The 27,896-nt window shown below is 41.1% G+C and overlaps 1 protein-coding gene across 10 annotated transcripts in view; it reads left to right on the top strand.

The window, feature by feature from the left end:
* The window catches only part of sema5a (sema domain, seven thrombospondin repeats (type 1 and type 1-like), transmembrane domain (TM) and short cytoplasmic domain, (semaphorin) 5A), a 476,735-nt gene that overhangs the window by 409,597 nt on the left and 39,242 nt on the right, over positions 1-27,896 (top strand). For all 10 annotated transcript variants that reach the window (XR_009821170.1, XR_009821171.1, XM_062021096.1 and 7 more), the window contains one exon: positions 8,315-8,524. Coding sequence is in view for 8 of the 10 variants with exons in the window: in XM_062021096.1 (XP_061877080.1) it covers positions 8,315-8,524 (210 nt within the window). In the remaining 2 variants the exon portion in view is untranslated. The remainder of the gene's footprint in view (positions 1-8,314; positions 8,525-27,896) is intronic.

Below are 27,896 nucleotides of genomic sequence, written 5' to 3' on the forward strand. Positions count from 1 at the left end.
TTCATGGATTTAATGGCATGACACACACACATGCTCTAAAATCTAGGACAATTCCTTCTCACTTTTTGTTTTGTCACCAAACTTTTTGTAACGCTTCAAGGTGGGTGGAGTTGTTTCCTCCACTTGCATTTGCATGCACGCTGCATGACATTGCATAATATTGCACTGAGGAGTCAGAGAAGCCTTTTTTGCACTTAGGTGGGATATTTTGCCTTTGAGCAGTGTGTGGTGCAATAAGGGGGGAGGGAATTTAGATGAGGTCTTTTACGCTGCATCTTTTCTTCATCTCTGTCCAGCTCATCAGTGGTGCATTGATTAAATCTCTTGCAACTTCATGTGCAGATCAATATACAGTATGCGCCCGTTGGAGAGGGATATAAGTCCCGCTGTTGGTTTTGGCGACCGAAAGGCAAGGTAGCTTTATAATGATACACTAGTGAGACAAGTATATGTTATTATAATAACAGTACTCCACTGTTGTTTAAGGGTAAACATATTTAAATACTACAGTATGTAACCATACTGTTACAGCCTTTCTACCTTCATTGATGGCTTAAATTGGCCTTCCCTAATTTAGTAAATAATTATTATACAGGCCTGGGCAATTATTTTGACTCAGGGGCCAAATTGAGTGAAAAAAAATGTGTCTGGGGGATGACACACACACACACATAAGCTGTGAAAATCCGCTGTACAGTATGTGTGCTTGAGTCCTATTTTAAAGGCCTACTGAAATGAATTTTTTTTATTTAAACGGGGATAGCAGATCTATTCTATGTGTCATACTTGATCATTTCGCGATATTGCCATATTTTTGCTGAAAGGATTTAGTATAGAACAACGACGATAAAGATTGCAACTTTTGGTATCTGATAAAAAAAAGGCTTGCACCTACCGGAAGTAGCGTGACGTAGTCAGTTGAACATATACGCAAAGTTCCCTATTGTTTACAATGATGGCCGCATGAAGTGAGAGAGATTCGGACCGAGAAAGCGACAATTTCCCCATTAATTTGAGCGAGGATGAAAGATTTGTGGATGAGTAAAGTGCAAGTGAAGGACTAGTGGGGAGTTGAAGCTATTCAGATAGGGAAGATGCTGTGAGAGCCGGGGGTGACCTGATATTCAGCTGGGAATGACTACAACAGTAAATAAACACAAGACATATATATACTCTATTAGCCACAACACAACCAGGCTTATATTTAATATGCCACAAATTAATCCTGCATAAAAACACCTGCGTGTTTGTTATGCTAGCTCCTAGCTCCTCTGCTAGCTCCTAGCTCCATAGAACACGCCAATACAATTCAAACACCTGATCAACACACACAATCACTCAGCCCAAAAGACCGTTTACCTAACCCAAGGTTCATAAAGCTTATATATTTTTAAAAAGTTACGTACGTGACGCGCACATACGGTCAAGTTATCGAATGTTTAGCAGCCAAGGCTGCATACTCACGGTACCTGATATTCAGCTGGGAATGACTACAACAGTAAATAAACACAAGACATATATATACTCTATTAGCCACAACACAACCAGGCTTATATTTAATATGCCACAAATTAATCCTGCATAATAACACCTGCGTGTTTGTTATGCTAGCTCCTAGCTCCTCTGCTAGCTCCTAGCTCCATAGAACACGCCAATACAATTCAAACACCCGATCAACACACACAATCACTCAGCCCAAAAGACCGTTCACCTAACCCAAGGTTCATAAAGCTTATATATTTTTAAAAAGTTACGTACGTGACGCGCACGTACGGTACGGTACGTGTTATGCTAGCTCCTAGCTCCTCTGCTAGCTCCTAGCTCCATAGAACACGCCAATACAATTCAAACACATGATCAACACACACAATCACTCAGCCCAAAAGACCGTTCACCTAACCCAAGGTTCATAAAGCTTATATATTTTTAAAAAGTTACGTACATACGCAAAAAAAAGCCAAAGCTGCATACTCACAGTAGCACGTCTGCGTCTTTGTCATCCAAATCAAAGTAATCCTGGTAAGAGTCTGTGTTGTCCCAGTTCTCTACAGGCGTCTGTGTATCCAAATCAAAAGTCCTCCTGGTTAGAGTCTCTGTTATCCGAGTTCTTCCATCTTGACTGCATCTTTCGGGAATGTAAACAAAGAAGCGCCGGCTGTGTACTGTTGTGGCTGACTACGTTCGAAAAATACGTCCATTTCGCACCGACAACTTTCTTCTTTGCTTGCTCGGCTTCCTTCTCCATAATGCAATGAACATGATTGAAACAGATTCACGAACACAGATGTCCAGAATACTGTGGAATTATGAAATGAAAACAGAGCTTTTTCGTATCGGCTTCAATGTGGAAGGCATACCCGTGTTCGCCGGGCTACGTCACACGCATACGTCACACGCAGAGGCGTTTCGAACCGGAAGTTTAGCGGCAAATTTAAAATGTCACTTTATAAGTTAACCCGGCCGTATTGGCATGTGTTATAATGTTAAGATTTCATCATTGATATATAAACTATCAGACTGCGTGGTAGGTAGTAGTGGGTTTCAGTAGGCCTTTAAAGAGCATTAATACAAAACCTCACAATAATGTCCGATTGAATGCTAAAAACGTTATGGAATTGTAAACATTTTTCCTGAATAAGACACCCAGAATCCACGAAAAAAAGACTGTGGGATTTACAATATTAACTATGAACGATAAAACACTGAATATTGACAACATATGAACGTCACACTCCCTCTCCATCGACATATTTTACATTGAAGCGAAGCGCAACAAAAACACAAACAAAGTGAAAAACACTCCACCTACAATCTGATATATCTGATATATCACTAAGATTCAAAACTCTCTTGTAAAAATCTCCTTCCGCGTCTGTTCCTGACACCCGCATTTCAGGCTGGCCGCTCTGGAAACACTCTGTGGAAAATGCTCCCCACCCACACTGCTTGGTGCCTCATCTGAGCTGCTGTGACTTAGATTACCATAGTAACTAGTATATCATGCAAAAGTGGAGATTCCAACCATTGAAATATTTTGTATAGTTCAAGACTTGCGGTAATTTGAAAACATCACTGCACCTCATAACTGCAGCTACAGTTTCCATCTTAAAGATCTAAAAAAATTAAGCAACTTCCGGCAGGTTAGATTAAAAAAGCTTAACGGGCCCCCGTGCCTTAATTTGCCCAGGTCTGGTCTACAAGCATCACAAAGTTATCAAGTGGGTTAAAAATCTTACATCACAAGTGTCAAACCAGATCTGGCCCGCCACATCATTTTGTGTGGCCTGCGAAAGCCTTGACATGTATCAATAAAGTACTTTATCTTTCTTACTAAATGTAATTGTTCTTTCCATTTTGACAGAAAAATGTATGTACTGCATGAAATTGCATACATTTTCAGCTTTAATATAAGCGGTAGAAAATGGATGGATGGATATAACTATATTATCTGATCATGCTACAAATATTATTATGTATACTGTATTATAATATTTTAAAAAATTAAATATCTGCCCGTCCCACTGACTTATGATTTGAAGGCAAGTTATTTATCAGTTTTTGTCCGAAAAAAATCTAATCAAATTCATCGGCAATTGTGTAATATCATTAGGCGGTTATACATTCATACATATTCACTGTTACAAGCGGGCCTCTAAAAGCAGCCATAAATGCGATGTGGCCCTCAATGAAAACAAGTTTGACACCCCTGTCTTAGATCTTGGCTAATTTTTCTGTGGACAAATGTTTAGTAGTGTAATGGCAACATTGCTTTTTTTGTTTATTTGGATGGAATAAAATCATCAGACAACCTATTTAGTAAGATAGTCATCAGCCATTTTGGTGCATTTTTTTGTTTATTCTTCCAAACAAGCTGCTGGGCGAAAATGGCTCCCAGGCAACACTTTGGACACCTTTGGCTAGAGAGGGGTATCAAATCTGGTACTTTTATATTGTAGGTACCGACCGAATTACATCAGTACTACCGGGTATGGATTCATCGAAATTCAAACAGTGCCATATTTTGATGCCTTTGTTGCACTTGACATTACCGGCTCAAACATTTGGCGGAGAAGCAAGCACTCAAGCAGCACTCTTAGATGATTCAGCCAAACTGCCTCAAAGTGCTGTTACAACTTTCAATGCCAACAAAGCAAGTGTGAGTGATAGAAAAAACTTGCTGTTGTAAAAGTAAGTTTCCACTTTCAGTTTCTAAATGCGCTAGCACAATGATAATTTACATCGGATTTGCCATATGCTACTGATTAGCGACTTTACATGGCGATTTCAACAGTAATCTATTTATGTATATCTGCACCTTATTGCTCTTTTATCCTGCACTACGATGAGCTAATGCAACAAAATGTTGTTGTTATCTGTACTGTAAAGTTCAAATTTGAATTACAATAACAATAGGGTCCTTCTGTCCCATTGTAAAAGGACTCCCGTTGGGATTCCTTTTACAATGGGCCGTGCGGGCCCTAATGACAATAAAAGGAAGTCTAAGTCTAAGTCTAATCAGTGTGCTACAGTATAAGCTGTAAAAGCTAACTACGGCAAGAGATAAGCTAGCTTCTACGTCAGTACGAAACACGTTTGAGTATCTGTAAAATATTAGCCCACATTTCATGTTTTGTTTGTACACAGCTAGCCAGACAGCGTGTGTACTGTAGTTGTAATAACACGCATGACGTGCTGCATGTATCATGATTTATGTTAAAGTTACTTACTTGACGGACAGTTGTTCATCTGGTCCAGCTGGCCAGGGATGCTTCCTGTTGATTTTGGGTAAGCACTTAATTTGTGTCAAAATCACTTTAACCTCACTCTCCCGGTTTCCATTTGCTCCAACGCCTCACTCTTTCTACGTGCTCGCTTCTATAAGCAGTAGTTCATCCCCAATATATTCAGCTTCAAAAAGATAAGGTTGTGAGTCCTCATTTGTTCAAAAATAGTCGTCTTCGGTGTCTGTTACCCAGTCTGCCATGATTAGAAAACACACTCGTGTTCGATTCCGGAAGTAGGAACATAAGTTTTTGCCGGAAGTGTGGAAGTGCACTACTGTGGAAACGTTAATCAATGCGCGGAAGAAATCAGGCCCAGAAATGGTTAAAATGATCAAATACAGTAAATATTGAACATAGTACATATTGTTATGAACATGTCTGTTACTACATTATATAAATACTTGTATACAAAACGTTGATGGAGGGTTTTTAAGTTGTTTTAGAGGACTTGGAAGGCTACAACAATGACTCCCATTAGACGCATCTTTCAAGCATGTTTTTATTGTCTTTGAAATCCTAAAAAAAAAAACACTTGTGTTCTTGTCTCTCATAATGATTGTTACTGATAGGCAAAATTCCCCCCAAAAAGTGTAGTTCCCCTTTATATATGAAAAGAAAATACATTTATCATTAAACAAGTTAAAGTAAAGTCCAAACACTAGGTGTGGTGAAATTACCCTCTGCATTTGACCCATCCCCTGGGAGGTGAGGGGAGCAGTGAGCAGCAGCGGTAGCCGCGCTCGGGAATCATTTTGGTGATTTAACCCCCAATTCCAACCTTTGATGCTGAGTGCCAAGCAGGGAGGTAATGGGTCCCATTTTTATAGTTTTTGGTATGACTCGGCCGGGGTTTGAACTCACGACCTTCCAGTCTCAGGGCGGACACTCTAACCACAAGGCCACTGAGCAGGTCTTTAAAATGTATCATCAAATTAACTAAATATACATTTTAAATATATAATATAATAAATATATATAAATAAAATATAAAATGAAATAAATGTAACATCAAATTAACATTTATTAACACATGAACACAAAATTAATGCAAATGTGTATCTTTTACGACTGGGATTAGATACCGTATTGGTTGGAATGCAGAGGTGGGTAGAGTAGCCAGAAATTGTACTCAAGTAAGAGTACTGTTACTTTAGAGATTTATTACTCAAGTAAAAGTAAGGAGTACCGGTAGTCACCCATATATTTACTTGAGTAAAAGTAAAAAGTATGTTGTGAAAAAACTACTCAAGTACTGAGTAACTGATGAGTAACCTGTTTGTTTAATGATGACGGCAACAAATAATGCACAAAAACATAAAAATAGCAATGAGCAAATTCAGAGCCAGGAATATCTCTTAAGCAACTAAAACAATAATATATATTAAATAATAATACATTAAAATAAAAAAAAATTAAGGCAAATTGAGCCACAATAACTTAACAGCACCATAGGCTCAGTAGGCATTCATTGATTGATTGAAACGTGTATTAGTAGATTGCACAGTACAGTACATATTCCATACAATTGACCACTAAATGGTAACACCCCAATAAGTTTTTCAATGTTAATCGATTACTTAATAAATGACCAAGTCGAGGTGATCTACCTCATACATACACACACATATCATATATATATATATATATATATATATATATATATATATATATATATATATATATATACACACACACATTTAAATATACAGTATATACATTTATATTTATTTATTTTGCCGTTTTTGTTCACATGTTAAAGGTGTTTTAATGAATATACATGCATGTTTAACATATAGATTACTTTCTTTCATGAAGACAAGAATATAAGTTGGTGTATTACCTGATTCTGATGACTTGCATTGATAGGAATCAAACAGCAGTGCTGATAACGTCCGCGTTTTCAAATGGAGGAGAAAAAAAGTTCCTATTTTCTGTCTAATACCACATGAAAGTGGTTGGTTTTTGGCATCTTATTTGTCCAGCTTACATTTTCGTTTTTATACACTTTACAAGAAATACATTGGCGGCAAACTCCGTAGCTTGCTAGCGCTGGCTTTCGGAGACTCTTATTTTGTTAGCGCAGGCGCGATGGAGCGGCACTTTTATTGTGAAGACAGGAACTGTGCGGTCAGTCTTTAGGCTTTTGACGGGAGGTACGGTTGAAATAAAAAAGTGTCTTTTTTCCTTTACACTTTTGATTGATTAATTGAAACTTTTATTAGTAGATTGCACAGTACAGTACATATTCCGTACAATTGAGCACTAAATGGTAACACCCCAATAAGTTTTTCAACTTGTTTAAGTCGGGGTCCACGTGTGACGGTCATGTGACCGCCTGACTCTGTTTGATTGGTCCAACGTCACCAGTGACTGTATCTGATTGGTGAAACGGAGTCAAACGTCACCAGTGACTGCATCTGATTGGTGAAACGCAGGCATGCATAGATCCTACTTTGAAGGTCTGTCTGACAAACCAAAACAAACAAAGCATGCATTAACAGATCGATAAAAATCAGTAGCGAGTAGCGAGCTGAATGTAGATAAATGGAGCGGAGTAAAAGTAGCGTTTCTTCTGTATAAATATACTCAAGTAAAAGTAAAAGTATGTTGCATTAAAACTACTCTTAGAAGTACAATTCATCCCAAAAGTTACTCAAGTAGATGTAACGGAGTAAATGTAGTGCGTTACTACCCACCTCTGTTGAAATGTAAGATGTTCAAGTTATGTTCACGCTGTAGTGTGCATGTTTGCATTTTTGTATGAGCGTGAGCAAGGAGGTCGCGCTTATGTAAATGTTTACGTGGATGAGATGAAACGCGAGAAACACACACGCAGCTTGCCTTTAAAGAGGTCCGGATGAAGACTATCAGGTCACAGCTGCAGGTGGGGCGGTCCACCCCGCTGCCCGCTTAGAATCGATGAAGAGCGAGCGCCTCGACTGGCCCTGGTAATCGGGCAGGCCCGCGCACCGCCAAGGTCGGCCGTATTTATGAAGAGGTTGAGAACTAGCCCAAGGTAAACACTCGGTCTTCCTGAGAATACAAAGCAGCTCAACCACAGGAAAAACATTGTGAGGTAGATGGAGAATGAAGGGAAAAGCCAGCAAAGGGAATAAAAAGTAACAACGCAGACAGAAAAAGAAGGTCCATCTTGTCTTGTGTTAATATCTGTTAGTAGAGGTTCTGGTGTTGAATGACTTTTGGACAGCCACTGTCATTTCCTTGCAGGGGATTATCATTCGCTCAAACACATGTCTTCGTATTTAAACACGCCATATTCCCACAGCCCTGATTAACACATGCGGTAATCATAGCGTGATAAAAATTATAGTTTTAGATTCCTCCTCTGGATTCATTCTAAATGAGAGCACCATGAATGAAAACTGATGTCATTTGATGAGCTGCACTCATCTTACTGAATCCATCTTGAGAAAATAATAATTAAGGGTGCAGCTGTCGCCGATCCATCACCGTTACATCTCGGAGTTTTCAACAACGTCTCTCATTTTTCGTCATTCTTGATGCTTTAGGCGAGGTTCTTCATCTGGGGAAGATCTCCGGGCGCACCGTGAACGGCGGCTGGTCCTCGTGGTCTTCCTGGTCCCAGTGCAGCAGAGACTGCAGCCGCGGGATCCGCAGCCGGAAGCGGACTTGCAGCAACCCGGAGCCCAAGTATGGCGGGCACACCTGCCAGGGGTCGGCGCAGGAGTACCAGGAGTGCAACGTTACACCATGCCCTGGTAAGGAAAGCCCTTGTCAGCATTTTTACTCAATGTTCAGACTTCAACAGCATTCTAGTTCACTCGACTTCTTTTAGGTCAGTGCTCTGAAACTCGCCATTTTTTGTGGCCCCTTGCATGACATCAGAATTCAGTAGAGTAACTACCATGACGGTGTGAACACATTAATGCCAGCACAACATGTAACAGGTAACAAAACGAATATCGGGCAACTACTACTATGCTGAAAAACTTTGAGCACCACCAGTAAGGGGAGTGATGCCAATTCCCAGCATGCCTTGCAGCATCTTGTAATTAGTTGCTCCAAGTACATGTTTAGAGTTTGTGAAGTGTTGCCCCGTGTACGTGTTACCTACCTGTTGCATGTACAGTTGATTTTAGCGTTATTTCTTTTATGACACCATGACTGTTACTTCTGCTTTTACTTGGTCATTGTATCATTTCCTGTCCTGGTGCTTTTATTTTGGTTGTACTTTGCAGCCTTTGCTTTCTGTTTAGTTTCCTGCCAGAACCTGTTTTCTATTTCTAATCAAGTCTATTTAGGTTCACCTGTTGCTCCTGGCCAGCGCTGAATTATTGCCTTTTTGTCAGTTTGCATAAGTTACTCTGTTATTTTTTTTGTCATACCCCCTTGGGGACATACATTTCCCCAATAGGGTGCGCAACACATGCCATTTACACTCATGTGAAAAAATAAATACCCCCCCAACCCAAGAACACACGTTTACAACTTGGTAAAGCCGTGAAAAGAACCTCTTTGGAACAAAAAAATGCTCATCTATCTTCGTGGCAGCTGCGTCCTCCAGGCGATGGGAATTTTTGTGTCAATACAAACACTTGAATATAACACTTGAAATACCTTCAATATAACTCAAGTACAGGACTAAGGTATGCGCACTACATGTCCTCCACATAGAATACTAGCCTTTCATTTCTTTCAGTTTTTGCTCTCTAAATATAGAATTAAATTCTTTGATCTGCTCGCAGCATTTTGTCTCTGCATCCTGGGGTCACGCCATCAGCCGACATGTGCCACCGTGACAATCTCACTAATAATTAGAGGCGTAACGACTGAGCGATATATCGATTTATATTCCTAATTTCCATCCATTCATCCATTTCCTACCGCTCGTCCCTTTCGGGGTCGCGGGATTCCTAATTTCAAGTACCGTATTTTTCGGACTATGAGGTGCACTTAAAATCTTTTCATTTTCTCAAAAATTGACAGTGCGCCTTATAACCCGGTGCGCCTAATGTATGGAATAATTCTGGTTGTGCTTACCGACCTCAAAGCAATTTTATTTGGTACATGGTGTAATGATAAGTGTGACCAGTAAAATGGTAGTCACACGTAAGAGATACGCGTAGACTGCAATATGACACCAGTAAACAACACCAAAACTTTAAATGATCCATTGAAAATAAAGAACATTACACACAGCACTCAAAAATCTGTCAAAATGTTTTAGTATGACTTTGAAGCCGCACCGCTTGATGGATTGTCGGCCCATTACGGCTACCGTAGTCAGAGATACAAGTATTACTATGGTGTGTGTATAAGGACCGCAAAATGGCACCCATTAGCAGACATATTATTTGGCGTTTTATTTCACAATATTATGCAAAACCAACTTTTCTGACCTTCTGGTACCTGTTGATGTGTATTTCAGATCTGCATAAGTCCTGTAAATTGGCGCACGTCCGCCACTGTAGTCCGTGTTGATGCCGTAGTCGATAAGCTTCTTCTTTTTCCTTATCTTCTTGTTATGGGACATTCACCCTCTGCCGTTGCCATTTCTAATATAAAGTAGCGTAAAGTTCTAACTTATATCTTGCTATGGAAGCGCTAAAAACTACCAGTGTAGTGAGTTTACATAATTCGCCCACGGAACTTTAGTTATTATAGAGTTCCGGTCGGACGTTTTTTTCACGGGACACATTTCCGGTGTTGTTGCACTAATGAGCCACGGATGAGGAGATGCTTGTTATATGGTGCGGTGCAATATAAAGATGACAAGAGTCCTGTTGTGTCTCAGTACCGTGTATTCAGGCTGCATGCAGGAAGTACGACAGAGGTAAACACACGTGACGCAGGGATATGTTATAGGTGAGGTCACCGTGGCTGCCACAGGGTGGCGCAGTATGTCAATACAATCACCCTGTAACATCTCCCTTCCTTTAGTAAAGTATCCACACTGGAACAATGCTGCCTGTAAATCAACTGTAGACCCTCAACATACTAGTAACACCAGATTCAACCTCAGATAGCAATACCTGGTTCAACATCCAATATCAGATATCAAATATATATCAATAGAACGTAACACTACATAGTAGCAGGATAAGAACACACCTGTCATCAAATCACCATCAATCAGAACATCACTTTTTTTTTGGATTGTTACAACACTCACTTCCTTTTTTTTTTTTTTTTTTTCCAACAAAATTCACAGCCCATGTGTGTTTGAAAGTGCAAACAGTCCATGCATGTTTTATTCGAGTGTATGTCAGTGTGTGTGTGTGTGTATGTGTGTGTGTGTGTGTGTGTGTGTGTGTGTGTGTGCGTGTGTGCGTGGCACAGTCCATGTGTGACCTAGAGGTCAAGTCTGTCAGGAGGCTTCATCAGCCTCCCACTCCGGGAGAAAGTCCGACACTGTAGCACACGGCGCGGTGTGTCTCTGGCCTGCGGAGAAGACGGCGGTGACCTTGGGGCTGGTGAAGACCTTGGAGACTCCCCAGCACCGCCAACACTGTCTCTGTTGCCACCTCCACTCGCAGGCTGTTCTGGGGTCAATTCTGGTCGAGCCAGCGGTTGGGCAGGGGTTGCCTCGGCCGGTCGAAGATCAATTCTGTTGCGTCGATATGTGGTCCCCTCTACGTCGACCAGATAGGACCGGAGTCCCAACTGCTGCAGGCACACCCCTCTCCTCCATCTGCCCGTTCTGTCTCCCGGGAACGGCTTCATTCTGACGGGCTGGCCGACGTTCAGCTCCGGCAGATCCCTCGCCGATTTGTCATACACTAACTTCGCCGCCTGATGCTTCCCCTTCAGCTTGTCGGAAACCCCTGTGATGACCTGAGGTGCAAGGAGCTGGTCGGCCACCGGAAGAAGTGTTTTTAGCCTTTGTGACATGAGTCGCTGTGCTGGGCTGCAATTTATGCCCTCAGTGGGCGTGTCTCGCCAATGCACAAATGCCTTCCAGGGGTCCTCTTTGGCACGGTCCGCCTTTTTGCACAAGCCTTTCACAATCTTTACTGCTGACTCTGCTTTGCCATTAGCTTTTGGGTGCCGCGGTGAGGACATGACATGTTCGAAGCCCCACTCCCTTGCAAATGCCCGGAATTCACTACACGCAAACTGGCTTCCCCCATCTGAAATGGCTCTGTCCGGGACGCCATAACGTGCAAACTGTGCCTTGATTCGTCGGATTGTGGTGTCGGCCGACAAGTCAGGGAGCATGTCGATCTCCCAGAAGTCAGAATAGTGGTCCACCACGAGCAAAAAGTTCTGTGCTGCGGAGCTGTACAAGTCCATGCTTGCCAGCTGCCATGGACGTGTAGGGAGCGGGTGTGACATCATGGTCTCTTTTTGTTGTTCGTGCGCATACTCGTTACACACAGAGCACTGCTGTACATAGTCTTTGACTTCCCCTTGCATGCCGGGCCAGTACAATGTATCGCGGGCATGTCTGTAGCATGCTTCACCACCCACATGATTGTAGTGGATCCTCCTCAGCATTTCCGGACGTATGGCTTTTGGAATGATGACGCGCTGGCTCCTGAAAAGCACGCCATCCTGTGCGCTTATTTCATCTGATGGCCCAGTAGTCCCTGATGAGTACGGGGGCCTCCTCTTTGTGTTCTGGCCATCCCTGCAGTACGACTGCCTTGAGCGTTTGGAGACACACATCCTCCTCTGTGTGTGCTGGAATCTGTGCCAAGCGTTGGCTACTGACATTGAGGTAGTCTGCCTGCTGAATGGCCGCTGCGTCACACTGCTCCTGTTGCATGCTGCAGACCATTTCTCGTCGGTACAGTGTGTCTGTTTTCCGTGGCGGGGTGGTGGCTCTACTAAGCGTGTCACTTATGTACATTTCAGGGCCTGGCTTGTACACCACCGTAAGGCAGTAATTCTGAAGTGTCAGGAGCATGCTCTGTAGGCGCTTGGGCGCGCTGAGGAGGGGCTTACTGAAGATGGACACTAAAGGGCGGTGGTCGGTCTCTGCTGTCACATCACCCCATCCATATAGGTAGTAGTGGAAGCGTTGACAGGCGAACACGATGCTCAGGCACTCCTTTTCTATCTGTGCGTAGTTTTGTTCCGTCTGGGTCAGGGCGCGGGAGGCAAAAGTGACAGGCTGCCCTTCCTGTAGCAGACAGCAGCCCAGGCCTGTCTGACTGGAGTCGCTCTGTATGGTGACTGGCTTGATGGCGTCATAATAACGTAGGACCGGTACTGCTGTGACCAGTGTCTTCATTTCCTTCATGGCAGCATCATGTTTTGGCAGCCAGTGCCACGTCACGTCTTTGTCTAGCAGCCTCCTCAATGGTTCACATACCTCTGACAGGCGGGGCATAAATCTGGAAAGATAGTTCACAAAGCCAACACACCGCTGGACCCCTTTAGCGTCTGTGGGGTTCGGCATGTCCAGAACCGCCCTGAGCTTGTCAGGGTCAGCCTTGAGGCCCTCGGCAGACAGTATGTGGCCGTGGAAACGGACTTCCTTCACTCGGAACTGCAACTTTTTCAGGCTCAGCCTGAACTTAACTTCTCTGCATCTGTCCATTAGGGAAATTAGGTTTGTGTCGTGGTCGCGGTTGGCCTCATCGTCCGTATCCCCGCAGCCAACTATGAGGATATCATCGGCTATGGGCTCAATCCCAGTTAATCCAGCTAGGAGCTCATGTTGCTTTCTCTGGTACAGTTCCGGAGCCACTGACACACCAAAAGGGAGCTTCAGCCACCGTTTTCTGCCCCATGGTGTCCAGAACGTTGTCATCAGGCTACTCTCCTCATCCAGTCGGCACTGCAGGAATGCATCACGCGCATCCACCAGCGTGAATATACGCGCCTTTGGCAGCTTGTACAACACGTCATCTAAAGTGGGCATGAGGTATATTGATATATAATGTAGGAACCAGAAATATTAATAACAAAGAAACAACCCTTTTGTGTGAATGAGTGTGAATGAGTGTGAATGAGTGTAAATGGGGGAGGGAGGTTTTTTGGGTTAGTGCACTAATTGTAATGTACCATGTGTTTTTTATGTTGATTTAATAAAAAAATAAAAATATATATATATTTTTTTCTTTTCTTTTTTTTTTTCTTGTGCGATCCACGGACCGGTACTGGGCCAGAGCCCGGTGGTTGGGGACCACTGATGTAGACCACAAGGAAGTGTTTTCAATTTATAAAAAAATCATAATATGACCGCTTTATTGCGCCTTATAATGTGGTGCACCTTTTGTATGAAAAAAGACCTGAATAGACCCGCTCATCGGCAGTGCGCCTTAGAATCCAGTGCGCCCTATGGTCCAGAAAATACGTTATATTGATCTGTGCTCGGCAAGTTTGCCTTCCGGAAGATAGGTATTTAAAGGGTAAAGGGAATCTATAGATTTTATCGATACTAGAAAAACAAAAATATCGGACTTAGGAAGGGCAGACAGAAGTTTAGCACTTTTATTAATGAAGATGTTAAACATTAAGTCTATTTGCCCGTCTGTGGTGTCATCAAAACAAAAATGGCAGATAGCTATGGTGGTCGAGAAAGGTCATAACAAATGCAAACGCCACAAGGCAATATCAGTAATCACAGCACAAAAACTTACAGCTACAGCACGAGTGCAATAGCCACAACAACTACAAACGACACAACACAATATCAGTAATCACAACACAAAAACTTACAGCTACAGCACGAGTGCAATAGCCACAACAACTACAAACGACACAACACAATAATTCACAGCTGCAACTCAGCAGCTGCATTGCCCCTGCAGACGTGGGACGGGAAGTTACCAGCCGAGTAGAGTTCACAAAAGCTACCAGTGATTAACGCCACCTCCTCTATTGACGTGAACCCTCAGCCCAACGTCTGAAGTCAAGGAGAAGCTTCCTCAGCAATGTCCAGCCCCTAACAACATCCCGGGAAGAAACCAGACTCCAGCTATGGACACAAAGACTAGAGAAAGACCCCCTCCTATTGACATGGGAATCCCCCCTTCTGGAGACATGCCCCCCGGGTCAGAAACACCATGGGTCCGTTGGAAGACACTAAACCGCCTGAGAACAGGAACAGGGCGATCAAAAGCTGCTATGGCCAGATGGGGCTACAAAACCGTCCCAACCACCTGCGAATGCGGGGAAGAGGACCACACGATGCAGCACTGCCTTGTCTGTCCTCTGCTACCCAACCAGTGCAGCTTAAAAGATCTCGCAGTGTTCAACGACAATGCAAAAGACTTAGTAAAGAAATGGGAAACTTCAAAGACACGAAAAGAAGAAGAAGCTGCAACTCAACTTTAAGTGATAAAATGGAAGTAACAGCGGAGCAAGTTACGGCGATGCACCAACTTTTGGAACAGAAGTTTGACACACAACACCCGACTGGCAGCCAAAGAAAAGTAATTTAATCAGAAATAAAGTAATACTATGGATGGATGAATGATGCTATGGAAATTAGGAAGCAAGTGGCCAACACCATCAACAAGGATGAGAGAGCATTCATGCTTCCGCACATCTGGGACGCTGTCCGTCATCAGTGTCGCCAGGGCGGAGAACAGATATTGTATGGCCGGGTGAAGGAACTTTATTTAGCAGGTAAATCTACTGTTAAAATTGTGTTTACTGTACTTTATAAAAAAAATTGCTGGAATATTGAAAATGAGCACAGAAAAGGTTTTCTCTTATTAATCCAATCTTAAGTGTTGGTTTCACTTTATTCGAGTAAGATGTGAATGCGTTGGCTATTAATTGTTGTTGTATATTTGTTTGTATCCATAATCATTTATGCATTATTCCCGTACAAGAAATAACAAGAATATAGAACATTTCGCCTGCAGTGTCCAGTATCCAGTATCTATTTCACAGTCATACTGCGATCGGCCTCCTTACGCAGAGAAGGAAGAATAAAAACAATAACAAAAGGCGCACTGAAAAAGAAGTGAGGAAAAACAACTCGGGATGCACACAAAAAGTGTGGAGAAATTAAAATCGTACACAAAAGGTTTTGGAGATGAACAAGTCGAGTCAGAGCCCCATGAACAGGATGCATGAGTGGAGCCAGAGCAGAAGAGAGGAACATGACTGGAAGGGTGCAGTATCAGGAATCAACTTGTGCCGAGTGAATGGACTGGAGAGCTTAAGTAGTCAGGTAGAAATGGGTATAAAGTGTGCGTAAAGTTTGCTCAGAAAACCAGGCACTGCAACACAAAGCAGACAGGTGGCAGCAGGGCTCCCAGAATATGACAGCTTGATTTTTTTTTGCTAAAAAGTTACTGAATCGTTTCGGATCAGATCGTTCCTTAAAAAAAAATTGATTGTACTTAAATTTGCAACCACAAATCGTTACATACTTATTAATACTAGATGAGGCAATTCCTGAAGGATTTGCGTGTGAATGCTCCAATGCTGAAGTTGAACTGAAATCCTGGAATTTTTTTTTAGAATTGTTGAAGTAGAGCACACAATTCCCAAACAGGCTGAATATTTTGAAGTTGGAACAGTTTGAATCAGATGAAAATGTGGTAGTTGTGGAACTTTGAAGAATGTCCCATTGATTTCAATTGAAATATCCCAAAAGGAAAAAGCGTGAATCTTTTGAAAATGGTAAACAACTTGAATGGTCTGATTTGAAATGGTTGGTGTTGGAATTTTTCAAATCTTTTGAGAAATGTTGAAGTAGTAAAATGTTGAATTGAGAAATGGTATTACAAAATGTCGGAGAAACCGGGATTTTTTCCAGTTCAAAGAACAACTTAGTTTTTTGTCCTGATTAAGAGGAATGTTTTGACGCTGGAACGGTTTAAATGCGTTGAAAAATGTGGAAGGAGTAGTCGCTAGAAAAAAGAGTGAGAATAGGGCTTTGGAAAACCAGGAATTCTGGAGAATCCTGGAATTTTTGTGAACTTGAAAAAAATGTAGTTAAAATTTCCAAGATGGTAGAATGTGTTGAAGGTGTAATGGTTGAATCGGTTGAAAAATTTGGAAATTGTGAATGTTTGCAAAATGGCCAATTCATCTGGAATGGGAAACACGTCCCGGAAAACCTGGAATTCTGGAAAATCTGGGGAATTTTTGGAATTTGTCAATGGAAAGCCGGATAGGGTTTGAACATGGAACGGTTTGAATCGAGTGAAAAATGTGGAAGGTAGAGCGTGCCAAAATCTGGAGAAGAAGAAGAAGTTTAATAAATAGATGAATTTTGGAGCATTCACACAAATATACAGCAAATATAGACTTAGACTTAGACAAACTTTAATGATCCACAAGGGAATTGGTTCAACACAGTAGCTCAGTTACAATGATGGAAAGTGTAAGGATGGAAATGACAATGCAGGTATAAATAGACTAATATAGTGATAAAAAATCTAACATATATACGGATATATACATAATATGTGTACAGAATAATATATATACAGATATATTATATTATGTCTATAACATATATATACAATATATACTGTACCAATGACCATGTACAATATTACAGTATATACAGTATATGTGACAGCAGCAGCATAAAATAGAGAGTAGATCCAGCAGGAAATAGAAAATAGACATTATAAACAAAGAGAAGTAGCTAACATGTCAGGTGTCAGGTAATAGGCAGATGTCATCTATTGCTGTATGGCGAGTGATTGTACAGCTGGATGGAGTGTGGCATGAAGGAGTTCTTGAATCACACAGTGCGGGAAGGAAGTTGAAGGAGCCTATTGAAGTATGAGCTCCGCTGTCCCTTAATTGTCAGGTGGAGTGGGTGGGCAGTATTGTCCATGATGGCCAGCAGTTTGTCCAGTGTCCTCCAATTCTCACTGACACAAACGCCTCCAACTGCGTGCCAATAGTTTGGCCGGCTTTCCGGATCAGTTTATCAATCCGGTTTGAGTCCATTTTGCTGGCGCTGCTCCCCCAACAAACCACTGCAAAGTACAGTGCACTGGCCACAACAGACTGATCAAATATCTCCAACAGCTTGCTTCAAGACCAACCTTTCATCTCAATAATAGGGATTTTAAAGGCCTACTGAAATGATTTTTTTTTATTCAAACGGGAATAGCAGATCCATTCTATGTGTCATACTTGATAATTTTGCGATATTGCCATATTTTTACTGAAAGGATTTAGTAGAGAAAATCGACGATAAAGTTCGCAAATTTTGCTCGCTGATAAAAAAAACCTTGCCCCTACCGGAAGTAGCGTGACGTCACAAGCGGTAGTGCTGCTCACAATTCCCCGTTGTTTACAATGGAGCAAGAGATATTAGGAGCGAGAAAGTGACGATTTCCCCATTAATTTGAGCGAGGATGAAAGATTCGTGGATGAGGAACGTTAGAGTGACAGACTAGAATGCAGTTCAAGAGATATCTTTTTTCGCTCTGACCGTAACTTAGGTACAAGCTGGCTCATTGGAATCCACACTCTCTCCTTTTTCTTTTGTGGATCACGGATTTGTATTTTAAACCACCTCGGATACTATATCCTCTTGAAAATGAGAGTCGAAAAGGCGAAATGGACATTAACAGTGACTTTTATCTCCACGACAATACATCGACGAAGCTCTTAGCATGAGCTAACGTGATAGCATCTGTCTCAAATGCAGATAGAAACAAAATAAATAAATCCCTGACTGGAAGGATAGACAGAAGATCAACAATACTACTATCAGGAGACACCAAACCAAACACTCGACATGTAAATACACGGTTAATGTGTATTCGACGCCTGTCGAAGCCTAGCAATGCTGTTGCTAACGACGCTAACTTAACAACGGGACCTCGTAAGAGCTATGATAAAAACATTAGCGCTCCACCTACGCCAGCCAGCCCTCCTCCGCTCATCAACACCCGTGCTCACCTGCGTTCCAGCGATCGACGATGCGGTCGGCGGCCCGGAGACGTAGGAAGTCAAGGTGAGTTCGCCGCTAGCGCGTCTTCTATCCAACAAAGTCCTCCTTGTTGTGTTGCTACAGCCAGTCGCATACACCGATCCCACCTACAACGTTCTTCTTTGCAGCCTCCATTGTTCATTAAACAAATTGCAAAAGATTCACCAACACAGATGTCCAGAACACTGTGGAATTTTGTCGAAGAAAACAGCTGTTTGTATTGTGTCCAAAAGGGTCCAAACACTTCCGTGGACCTCGCGACGTCACGCGCATACGTCATCCTCCAAAGGCGTTTTGAACCGGAAGTTCCCCGGGAAATTTAAAATTGCACTTTATAAGTTAACCCGGTCGTATTGGCATGTGTTGCAATGTTAAGATTTCATCATTGATATATAAACTATCAGACTGCGTGGTCGGTAGTAGTGGGTTTCAGTAGGCCTTTAAGTGAAACAAAACTGGGAACTTGTCAAATTTGTAGAAGAGCAAAACTGCCGTTAAATGATCTGTCTTACTGTCATCTCCTCTGTCAGAGTGAATAGCTTAGTATTTATGCGGCTTCCAGCAAGGAATGTGAACCGAATTGGACATGTTTTTTTTTTAAGGGGGTCAATTGTACTGATTTTATGATGATTTTTGATGGAAATTAAAAAAAACTATTTTTTGAATTTCACTATGAAATATATCAAATATTGAAATACAAATGTTGTGGGTATGCCCACTATCCCTTTCATTAAACAAGACAAACAGCTGGATCAGGCCTTTTTTTTTTCTATTTTGTTTAGGAAACGTCGAACCAATGTTTTCAGCGGGGCTAATGTTGTGGTTAATTTAGCACCAATTAACGTCAGGGGATTTTGCAAACATTGCTGTGTGTCAGTGGAGACGTACTGTAGGCTCAGCGCACTGCACGTAAAAGAAGGGGACGGGTGGAGGGCGCCATGGGCTTGTGAAAGCCCTTTCAGCAGTTTGTGGTAAGAATTTTCACAAGAACTCAAATATATGCTGTGTCAGATATCAAACACATTCAGGGGGAATTGATTACAGATAGTCATTTTTATTTTTTAAATGAAGGAAGAAAGGGCACTTTTCTCACGCAAGGCAAACTTGAGGACCACTCTGCACGTGCCTGCGTAAAAATAATGTGTCTATTGTCTTCAAAGTTGTATATTTTTTTTTTAAAGTTTAATCACACAGTGCTGAACATGGCAGTTAAAAAGTGTTAACATGTTACTTCAAACATATTCTGAATGGTAACTTCTGACATTTTGGCTGAAAATTTCTATGAAAACTGAGGATTTATCATGGTTATAGCGGTATTGTTGAATATGCTCAAAAAGTACTTATATTCACTCACACAGAGTTATTTTTTAAATAACAGAAATATAAAAAAACACTATTTTGCATGTTTTGTGTTTCTTATGCTTCACTGATAGTGTTTTAGTCTTAGTATTTTATCTCTTTTAATGGTTAAGCTTTTATTTGTTTTAGATATTGGTTTCTACTGTAGCACTTTAAGATGTATTAAAATGAAAAGTGCGTAACAAATCAAATCTGTTGTAATTATTCATCATTTTTGGCGAGCGTTGTGTCCTATGTTCAGCGGTTCTTGAACACACCGTAAAAACACCTCCATCTCATATTCTTGAGTACAGAGCGATCACTGTCTAAAAGAGAACTGCTTGTATGTTTAATATGCACAATGGAATAGGTTAGTTGCTCCCACACAATGTGTTTGTATAAGTTTAGATAGGGGTATGTTGTATTTTAATGGGGAAAGACGTTAATGCATACTTGCCAACCTTGAGACCTCCGAATTCGGGAGATGTGGTCGGGGTTGGGGGGGGCGGGGTTTAGGTGGGGTGGAGACAGGGTAGCGGGGGGTGTATATATTTTCAAGTATTTCTTATACATATACCTGTATATATATATATATATATATATATATATATATATATATATATATATATATATATATATATATATATATATATATATATATATATATATATATATATATATATGATATATATATATATATATACATATATATATATATATATATATATATATATATATATATATATATATATATATATATATATATATATATATATATATATATATATACATATATATATATATATATATATATATATATATACATATATATATATATATATATATATATATATATACATATATATATATATATATATATATATATATATACATACACATATATATATATATATATATATATATATATATATATATATATATATATATATATATATGTGTATGTATATATATATATATATATATATATATATATGTATATGTATGTATATATATATATATATATATATATATATATGTATATATATATATATATATATATATATATATATATATATATATATATATATATATATATATATATATATATATATATATATATATATATATATATATGTATATATATATATATATGTATATATATATATATATATCATACTTGCCAACCCTCCCGTTTTTAGCGGGAGAATCCCGGCAGAGATTTTCTCCCGACAAACTCCCGGTATTCAGCCGGAGCTGGAGGCCACGCCCCCTCCAGCTCAATGCGGACCTGAGACTGAGTGGGGACAGCCTGTTCTCACGTCCGCTTTCCCACAATATAAACAGCTTGCCTGCCCAATGACGTCACAACATCTAGGGCTTTTAGAGAGTAGAGTGGACAACTGCGCACACAACAAGGAGACGAAGCAGAAGAACGAGGAAATTACAGACATGGCGACGCCGTCGACGAGCAAGATGAAGAAATACGCTTGCAAGTTCCAAAACGAATGGAAACAAGAATTTCAGTTCATCCAGGACGGTTCGAAGGGGAAGGTGTATGTTGCCTGTAAATATGTAGAACAGACTTCTCCATTGAACACGGTGGCCGAAATTATATACTCATCATGAACGGAGAAGTTAAACAGGACAATACTGCCATCTAATGGATAGCCACCGGAACACTGAAATTCAAGTATTTTATGTAAGTAAAATAAATATATATATATATACATATATATATATATATATATATATATATATATATATATATATATATATATATATATATATATATATATATATATATATATGAAATACTCGAGTTGGTGAATTCTAGCTGTAAATAACCACGCCCCCAAACACCCCCCCCCCCCCCCCCCCCCAGACAAATCCCCCCCTACCCCCCACCTCCCGATATTGGAGGTCTCAAGGTTGGCAAGTATGATATATATATATATATACACACATATATATATATATATATATATATATATATATATATATATATATATATATATATATATATATATATATATATATATATATATATATATATATATATATATATATGTATATATATATAAATAATCCGTTCATGAATGAGTATATCCGTTCGGCCACCGTGTTCAATGGAGAAGATTGATCTACAAAATTTGCAGGCAGCATATCCCTTCCCCTTCGAGCTGTCCTGGATGAACTGAAATTATTTTGGAACTTGCAAGCGTACTTCTTCTTCTTACTCGTCGTCGCCATGTCTCTTCTTCGTTCTTCTGCTTTGTCTCTGTTATGTTTTTGGACAATACTACTTGCCGTAGTTTTGAAGCAATGCATGATGGGAATCCGGATGTTGTGCATCAGTGTATTAACGTGCCGGCTGGAATAAACACACGCTAAGAAATAGTTCCGTGCCTGCCTACTTTATGGGTTATAGATAAACCTATGGATAACAGAGACATATATAATAGTCTCCTTTTCAGGTGAGAGAGGACGCTAAAGGCAGTGCCTTTAAGACACGCCCCCAATATTGTTGATCGGGAGGATGGTTGCCCCGGGAGATTTTCGGGAGGGGCACTGAAATCCGGGAGTCTCCCCTGAAAATCGGGAGGGTTGGCAAGTATGCATTAATGTCTCTTGTTTGCATTTTAGCATTTAAGCTAGCGAGCTACTGCCAGTCCGTGAGTTTATCAAAGTGCAGTTTTCAATCACGGTTTTTCTGTGATTTTTATTTAAAACGGAAATACTAACCGTTTATCGTTTATTTCATGCAGTTATCGTTAATACCGTTTATCGTTCCATCCCAAGGTACCCCTGTGTTGTAATGAACTACTGTGAATGCACACCTAATTTAGGAGAGCAAAAATAATGTTAGTATTGGATTAGTTTGTAGGCTACTTCCTGGTTAATGGAGGATGACGACAACTGCCGTGTCACGATTCCTAGGGGGATACTCCAAGTGCTGCAATTTAATGAATTCTTACTTGGTCAGTGCCATACTACGCCTTTGCAAAGTTTAGTGGAAATGAGTGGCCTGAGACTTTTGCACAATAGTTTTGCACAATGTCTCAGGGGGAAGCAATTAATTTCTCTCATTTTGCCACACAGATGAATATGCAATTCCATAATTGAACCCCGTACCCCGAGTAAGAATCCTGGCACCAAATGACTTGCCAAAATCCTCAGATATCCCAATCAGTCGCAGATCATTTTGAGCTGCGATCAAAACCCCAATTTACACCAAAGAATCAAAGGTCCCTTAGGCGCTCCGCTATGTAATTACATAGCAGGCTAATTATGCTGCTGGCTATAGCAGACCTTGTTTTGTTGTGAAAAAACCCTGAGACTATTCTTTTTCTGCACTCCAGCAAAAGGAAGCATTCTAATTACCAGAATCCTTTGCTTGACGAAGGAACTGTGCAGGCAAAATAGAAATGTTTGCGTCAAACACGTGTGGTCTTCGGGGCGACACAGAGGAGTTAGATGTTTTATGTGATGATCATTAATCCAAACGTCCCCTTAGAGAAGGGTTTAGGTATCTTGCTAATAGCTTGGATCTGCGTGTAATCTGTAGCACCCTCAATCTGTCTCCCTAAGTGCTTCATCGCTTATAAGTAAGCAAAGGAGACAAGGGCGTGAACAGCCATCGATGCTATTTTTACAGTCCGTTAGTTCATTCAGCCCATGCTCACATTAGTAGGAGAACTTAACGTAAATGACCTTTTTTTTTATACCTGCTGCCTGTTTAATGCTCATGCTTACGAAAGCTACTGCACAGACTAATCATACCACAGCTATAGTGCGGTGATGAATACATCAGCTCTGCAGCTTGAGCAGCAATGAATACAAATGCCGCCTCAATTAGCGCCCGTCTGAATGCGAGGCGTTATTTTAGACATCATCAGCTGTAGCCCAAAACCAGCTGTGATCCTCCCGACTTCTAATTGTTTTGGGGGTTTTTTATCTGACACTGTGTAGGTGAGGAGGGGTTTACGCCGACCTTCTGCCTGGTTTAGGAACAAATGAATCTGTGCTTTTTTTCGCCTCACAACTCCGCCCTAGATGAAACGATCCGTCATGGAGGGCCAGGAATCGACTGGCGTGTCACTTTGAGATAGAGAAATTACACAGAGATGACAAAAAGCACCGGCAACTTCAATTACCTGCACAGAGCTGCCAGGCATCAGCGGGTCTTTAAAAACAATTCTCGAGTGCTTCCGAAAAGGAAAATACTCTCTGCCAAAATGAGGTGAGGGTTTATCCACATGATTGGCAAACAATATGTACAGTACACCACTAAAGGCTGCCTTCGGTATATTCATTTGGAATCTGATATACTCTTTTTCCACAACAATATGGAGCGAGCACATAAAAGTAGGAGGAAATTCAATTAAAACATCCATGTTGTTTTGGTCTGTGTTGAACGTTGTTGGCCTGGACCTGGGATGAAGAGACAAGTAGGAACCCTCGTATTTGGGAAAGCAAAACCAAATAGCGCAGCAGTGAAGTGAATGTAAAGCAGGGGTGTCCAAACTTTTTCCACTGAGGGCCGCACACAGAAAAATTAAAGCATGCGGGGGCCATTTTGATATTTTTCCTTTTCAAACCATAACAAAATATATGGATTTTGTTTTTTTTTACCTTTAGGGTTCCCGGGGACCATAAAGGGTCCAAGTCATTAAAATGTAAAAAAAAAAACAATTCGAATTATTATTATTTTTTATTTTTTTAACGCTTACAGTAAATCTCTACAGTATATCAACTTCAGGTTGAAATAAAGTTTAAAAAAACAAAAAGGTTTTATAACTTTTCTGTCAAAGACAACTTTTTTTATAATAAAACTGAAATATGCAGTATTTCCCCCACTGCCCAAAACATTCAAAAAGCAATGTTTGATGTGAAGTAATTAGAGCCTTAAAAAGATCAATAATGCAGGACACCTTTCATTATTATTTTTGAGTAATCACAGTGAAAAGACAAATAAAATCCCATTAAATATATTTGTGACCCAAAAGGTTTGTATCATAAAGTGATACATTTTTATTAGGTTTTTTTTAACTTTCAACACTTAAGTTACGAGATCAACTTCAGATATATCTGTCTATTTTACGTTTCAACTATTACTTTGTTTGTTTTATGCTCTTTTGTCAAAGAAAACATTGATGTTTTTGTATGGCAACCACACAATATTTTCCACATAAAACATTTTAAAGTTAAATATTTGAAATAATTGGAGCCTTGAATAGGTCAATAATTCATTATAACATTGAGTTCTTTTTTTCTTTTTTTTAAGAAATGGCAAAAAAAGAAAAAAAACAGCCTGCATGGCAGCTTTGTGTCAATATTGCAACTTTTTCTAGTCAGATTTCACCTCATTCCACTTTTTTTAATGTTTTTTTAAATTTTTGCAATAGCATTTCCAGAACGTGTGGCGGGCCGGTAAACTATTAGCTGAGGGCCGCAAATGGCCCCCGGGCCGCACTTTGGACACCCCTGATGTAAAGGAACTAGACACGGAAAGCATAAGGAAAGTTATGCTGCACGATCCAGCTCCATCCCGTAAAAAGCAACCCTTCTTGGCAACCAGAGTTTAATTAAGTGTGTCCTGATTGCCAATCAGCAACAGGTGAGGGAGCCAGCGCTCAGACAAGAGATGTGGCGCAGGCAAGCAGGAACAGGAAATAATACAGAAATTAAGAAAACTGATATTTAAGTCCAGACTGTCATGTGAGGTCATGAGACAAGTGACATTGTGGCCATTTCAATGCCACATTTTGGTGATGCTGTTTTGGTTGGTAATATTGACACAACATTGTGGAGCGAGAGTAAATATTAATATTTAAGGCGCAGGCAGTGTAACGGTACGGTGAAGAAGGAGACGGCATTGAGACAGGAGTGTCGATTAAATGAAAGCGTGTTTATTAACACAAAGGTATAACGTGTGTATTTAATCCAAATACGTGGTGTGTAACTTTGTGATGCGTTTAACTGCTGAGTGTTACCGGAAAGTGTTGATGGTGCGTGTTGTGAGAGATGCGGAAGTCCAGAGAGGGCAAGGCAGGCTCGGAGGTCCGTGGGCAGGCGAGAGGTCAAGGGCAGGAGCGAGGCATCAGGGTCCGTGGACAGGCGAGAGATCCGGGAAGGCAGCAAGAAGTCCAGAGGGAATCCGGAAAGACGAGACACACAGCTCGAAGCCGGGAAACAGAGGGAAGCTGCGGGACGACGAAACAGGACACAATTCGATGAGCAGAGAGGAGGGAAAACACGGAGAGCGAGGAAGCAGAGCGCTAGAGACGTGTAGGGGCTTACTGTACTGGTACAAGTAGCTACGTTCTGGCAGTGGAACGCAGGACACGCTGGTTTAAGTAGGAAGTGGAGTCCTCATCAGTGTCAGGTGTGTTGATTGCAGAGTGGGTGCTGCCGAGCGGGGGCGGCAGGAGAGGAACGCCCATGAGCGTGTCCAGAGGCGCGCTCAGAGGAGCGCACAGAAGAATGTGTGGCGGCAGGTGCTTGAGCCGTAACAGGCAGGGCCGTAAGCAGTTTGGACAAATACCAAGGTCAAAAATTGGTGGTCCATGAGGGGCTTTGAACAGCTGAAATCATGGGTGTCCCAGCACCATCAATCAATCAATGTTTATTTATATAGCCCTAAATCACAAGTGTCTCAAAGGGCTGTACAAGCCACAACGACATCCTCGGTACAGAGCCCACATACGGGCAAGGAAAAACTCACCCCAGTGGGACGTCGGTGAATGACTATGAGAAACCTTGGAGAGGACCGCATATGTGGGTAACCCCCCCCCCCCCCCCCCCCCCCCGAAAGCAACGGATGTCGAGTGGGTCTGACATAACATTGTGAAAGTCCAGTCCACAGTGGATCCAACACATCAGCGGGAGTCCAGTCCACAGCGGGGCCAACAGGAAACCATCCCGAGCGGAGACGGGTCAGCAGCGCAGAGATGTCCCCAACCGATGCACAGGCTAGTGGTCCACCCGGGGTCCCGGCTCTGGACAGCCAGCACTTCATCCATGGCCACCGGACCTATGCAACTCCCCCTCGCAAGGGACAGGGGAGAAGAGGAGAGAAGAAAAGAAACGGCAGATCAACTGGTCTAAAAAAGGGGGGTCTATTTAAAGGCTAGATTATACAAATGAGTTTTAAGATGGGACTTAAATGCTTCTACTGAGGTAGCATCTCTAACTGTTACCGGGAGGGCATTCCAGAGTACTGGAGCCCGAATAGAAAACGCTCTATAGCCCGCAGACTTTTTTTTGGGCTCTGGGAATCACTAATAAGCCGGAGTTCTTTGAACGCAGATTTCTTGTCGGGACATATGGTACAATACAATCGGCGAGATAGGCTGGAGCTAAACCGTGTAGTATTTTATACGTAAGTAGTAAAACCTTAAAGTCGCATCTTAAGTGCACAGGAAGCCAGTGCAAGTGAGCCAGTATAGGCGTAATATGATCAAACTTTCTTGTTTTTGTCAAAAGCTTTGCAGCCGCATTTTGTACCAACTGTAATCTTTTAATGCTAGACATAGGGAGACCCGAAAATAATACGTTACAGTAATCGAGACGAGACGTAACGAACGCATGAATAATGATCTCAGCGTCGCTAGTGGACAAGATGGAACGAATTTTAGCGATATTACGGAGATGAAAGAAGGCCGTTTTAGTAACACTCTTAATGTGTGACTCAAACGAGAGAGTTTGGTCGAAGATAATACCCAGATTCTTTACCGAGTCGCCTTGTTTAATTGTTTGGTTGTCAAATGTTAAGGTGGTATTATTAAATAGATGTCGGTGTCTAGCAGGACCGATAATCAGCATTTCCGTTTTCTTAGCGTTGAGTTGCAAACCATGTGGTCAACCTTGAGCAACAAAATTAACAATACACGTTTTGTAATTATTATGCTGAAGTTTAGTGT

Source organism: Entelurus aequoreus, linkage group LG15 (genome assembly GCF_033978785.1).
Source record: "Entelurus aequoreus isolate RoL-2023_Sb linkage group LG15, RoL_Eaeq_v1.1, whole genome shotgun sequence".
Classification (NCBI taxonomy): Eukaryota; Metazoa; Chordata; class Actinopteri; order Syngnathiformes; family Syngnathidae; genus Entelurus; species Entelurus aequoreus.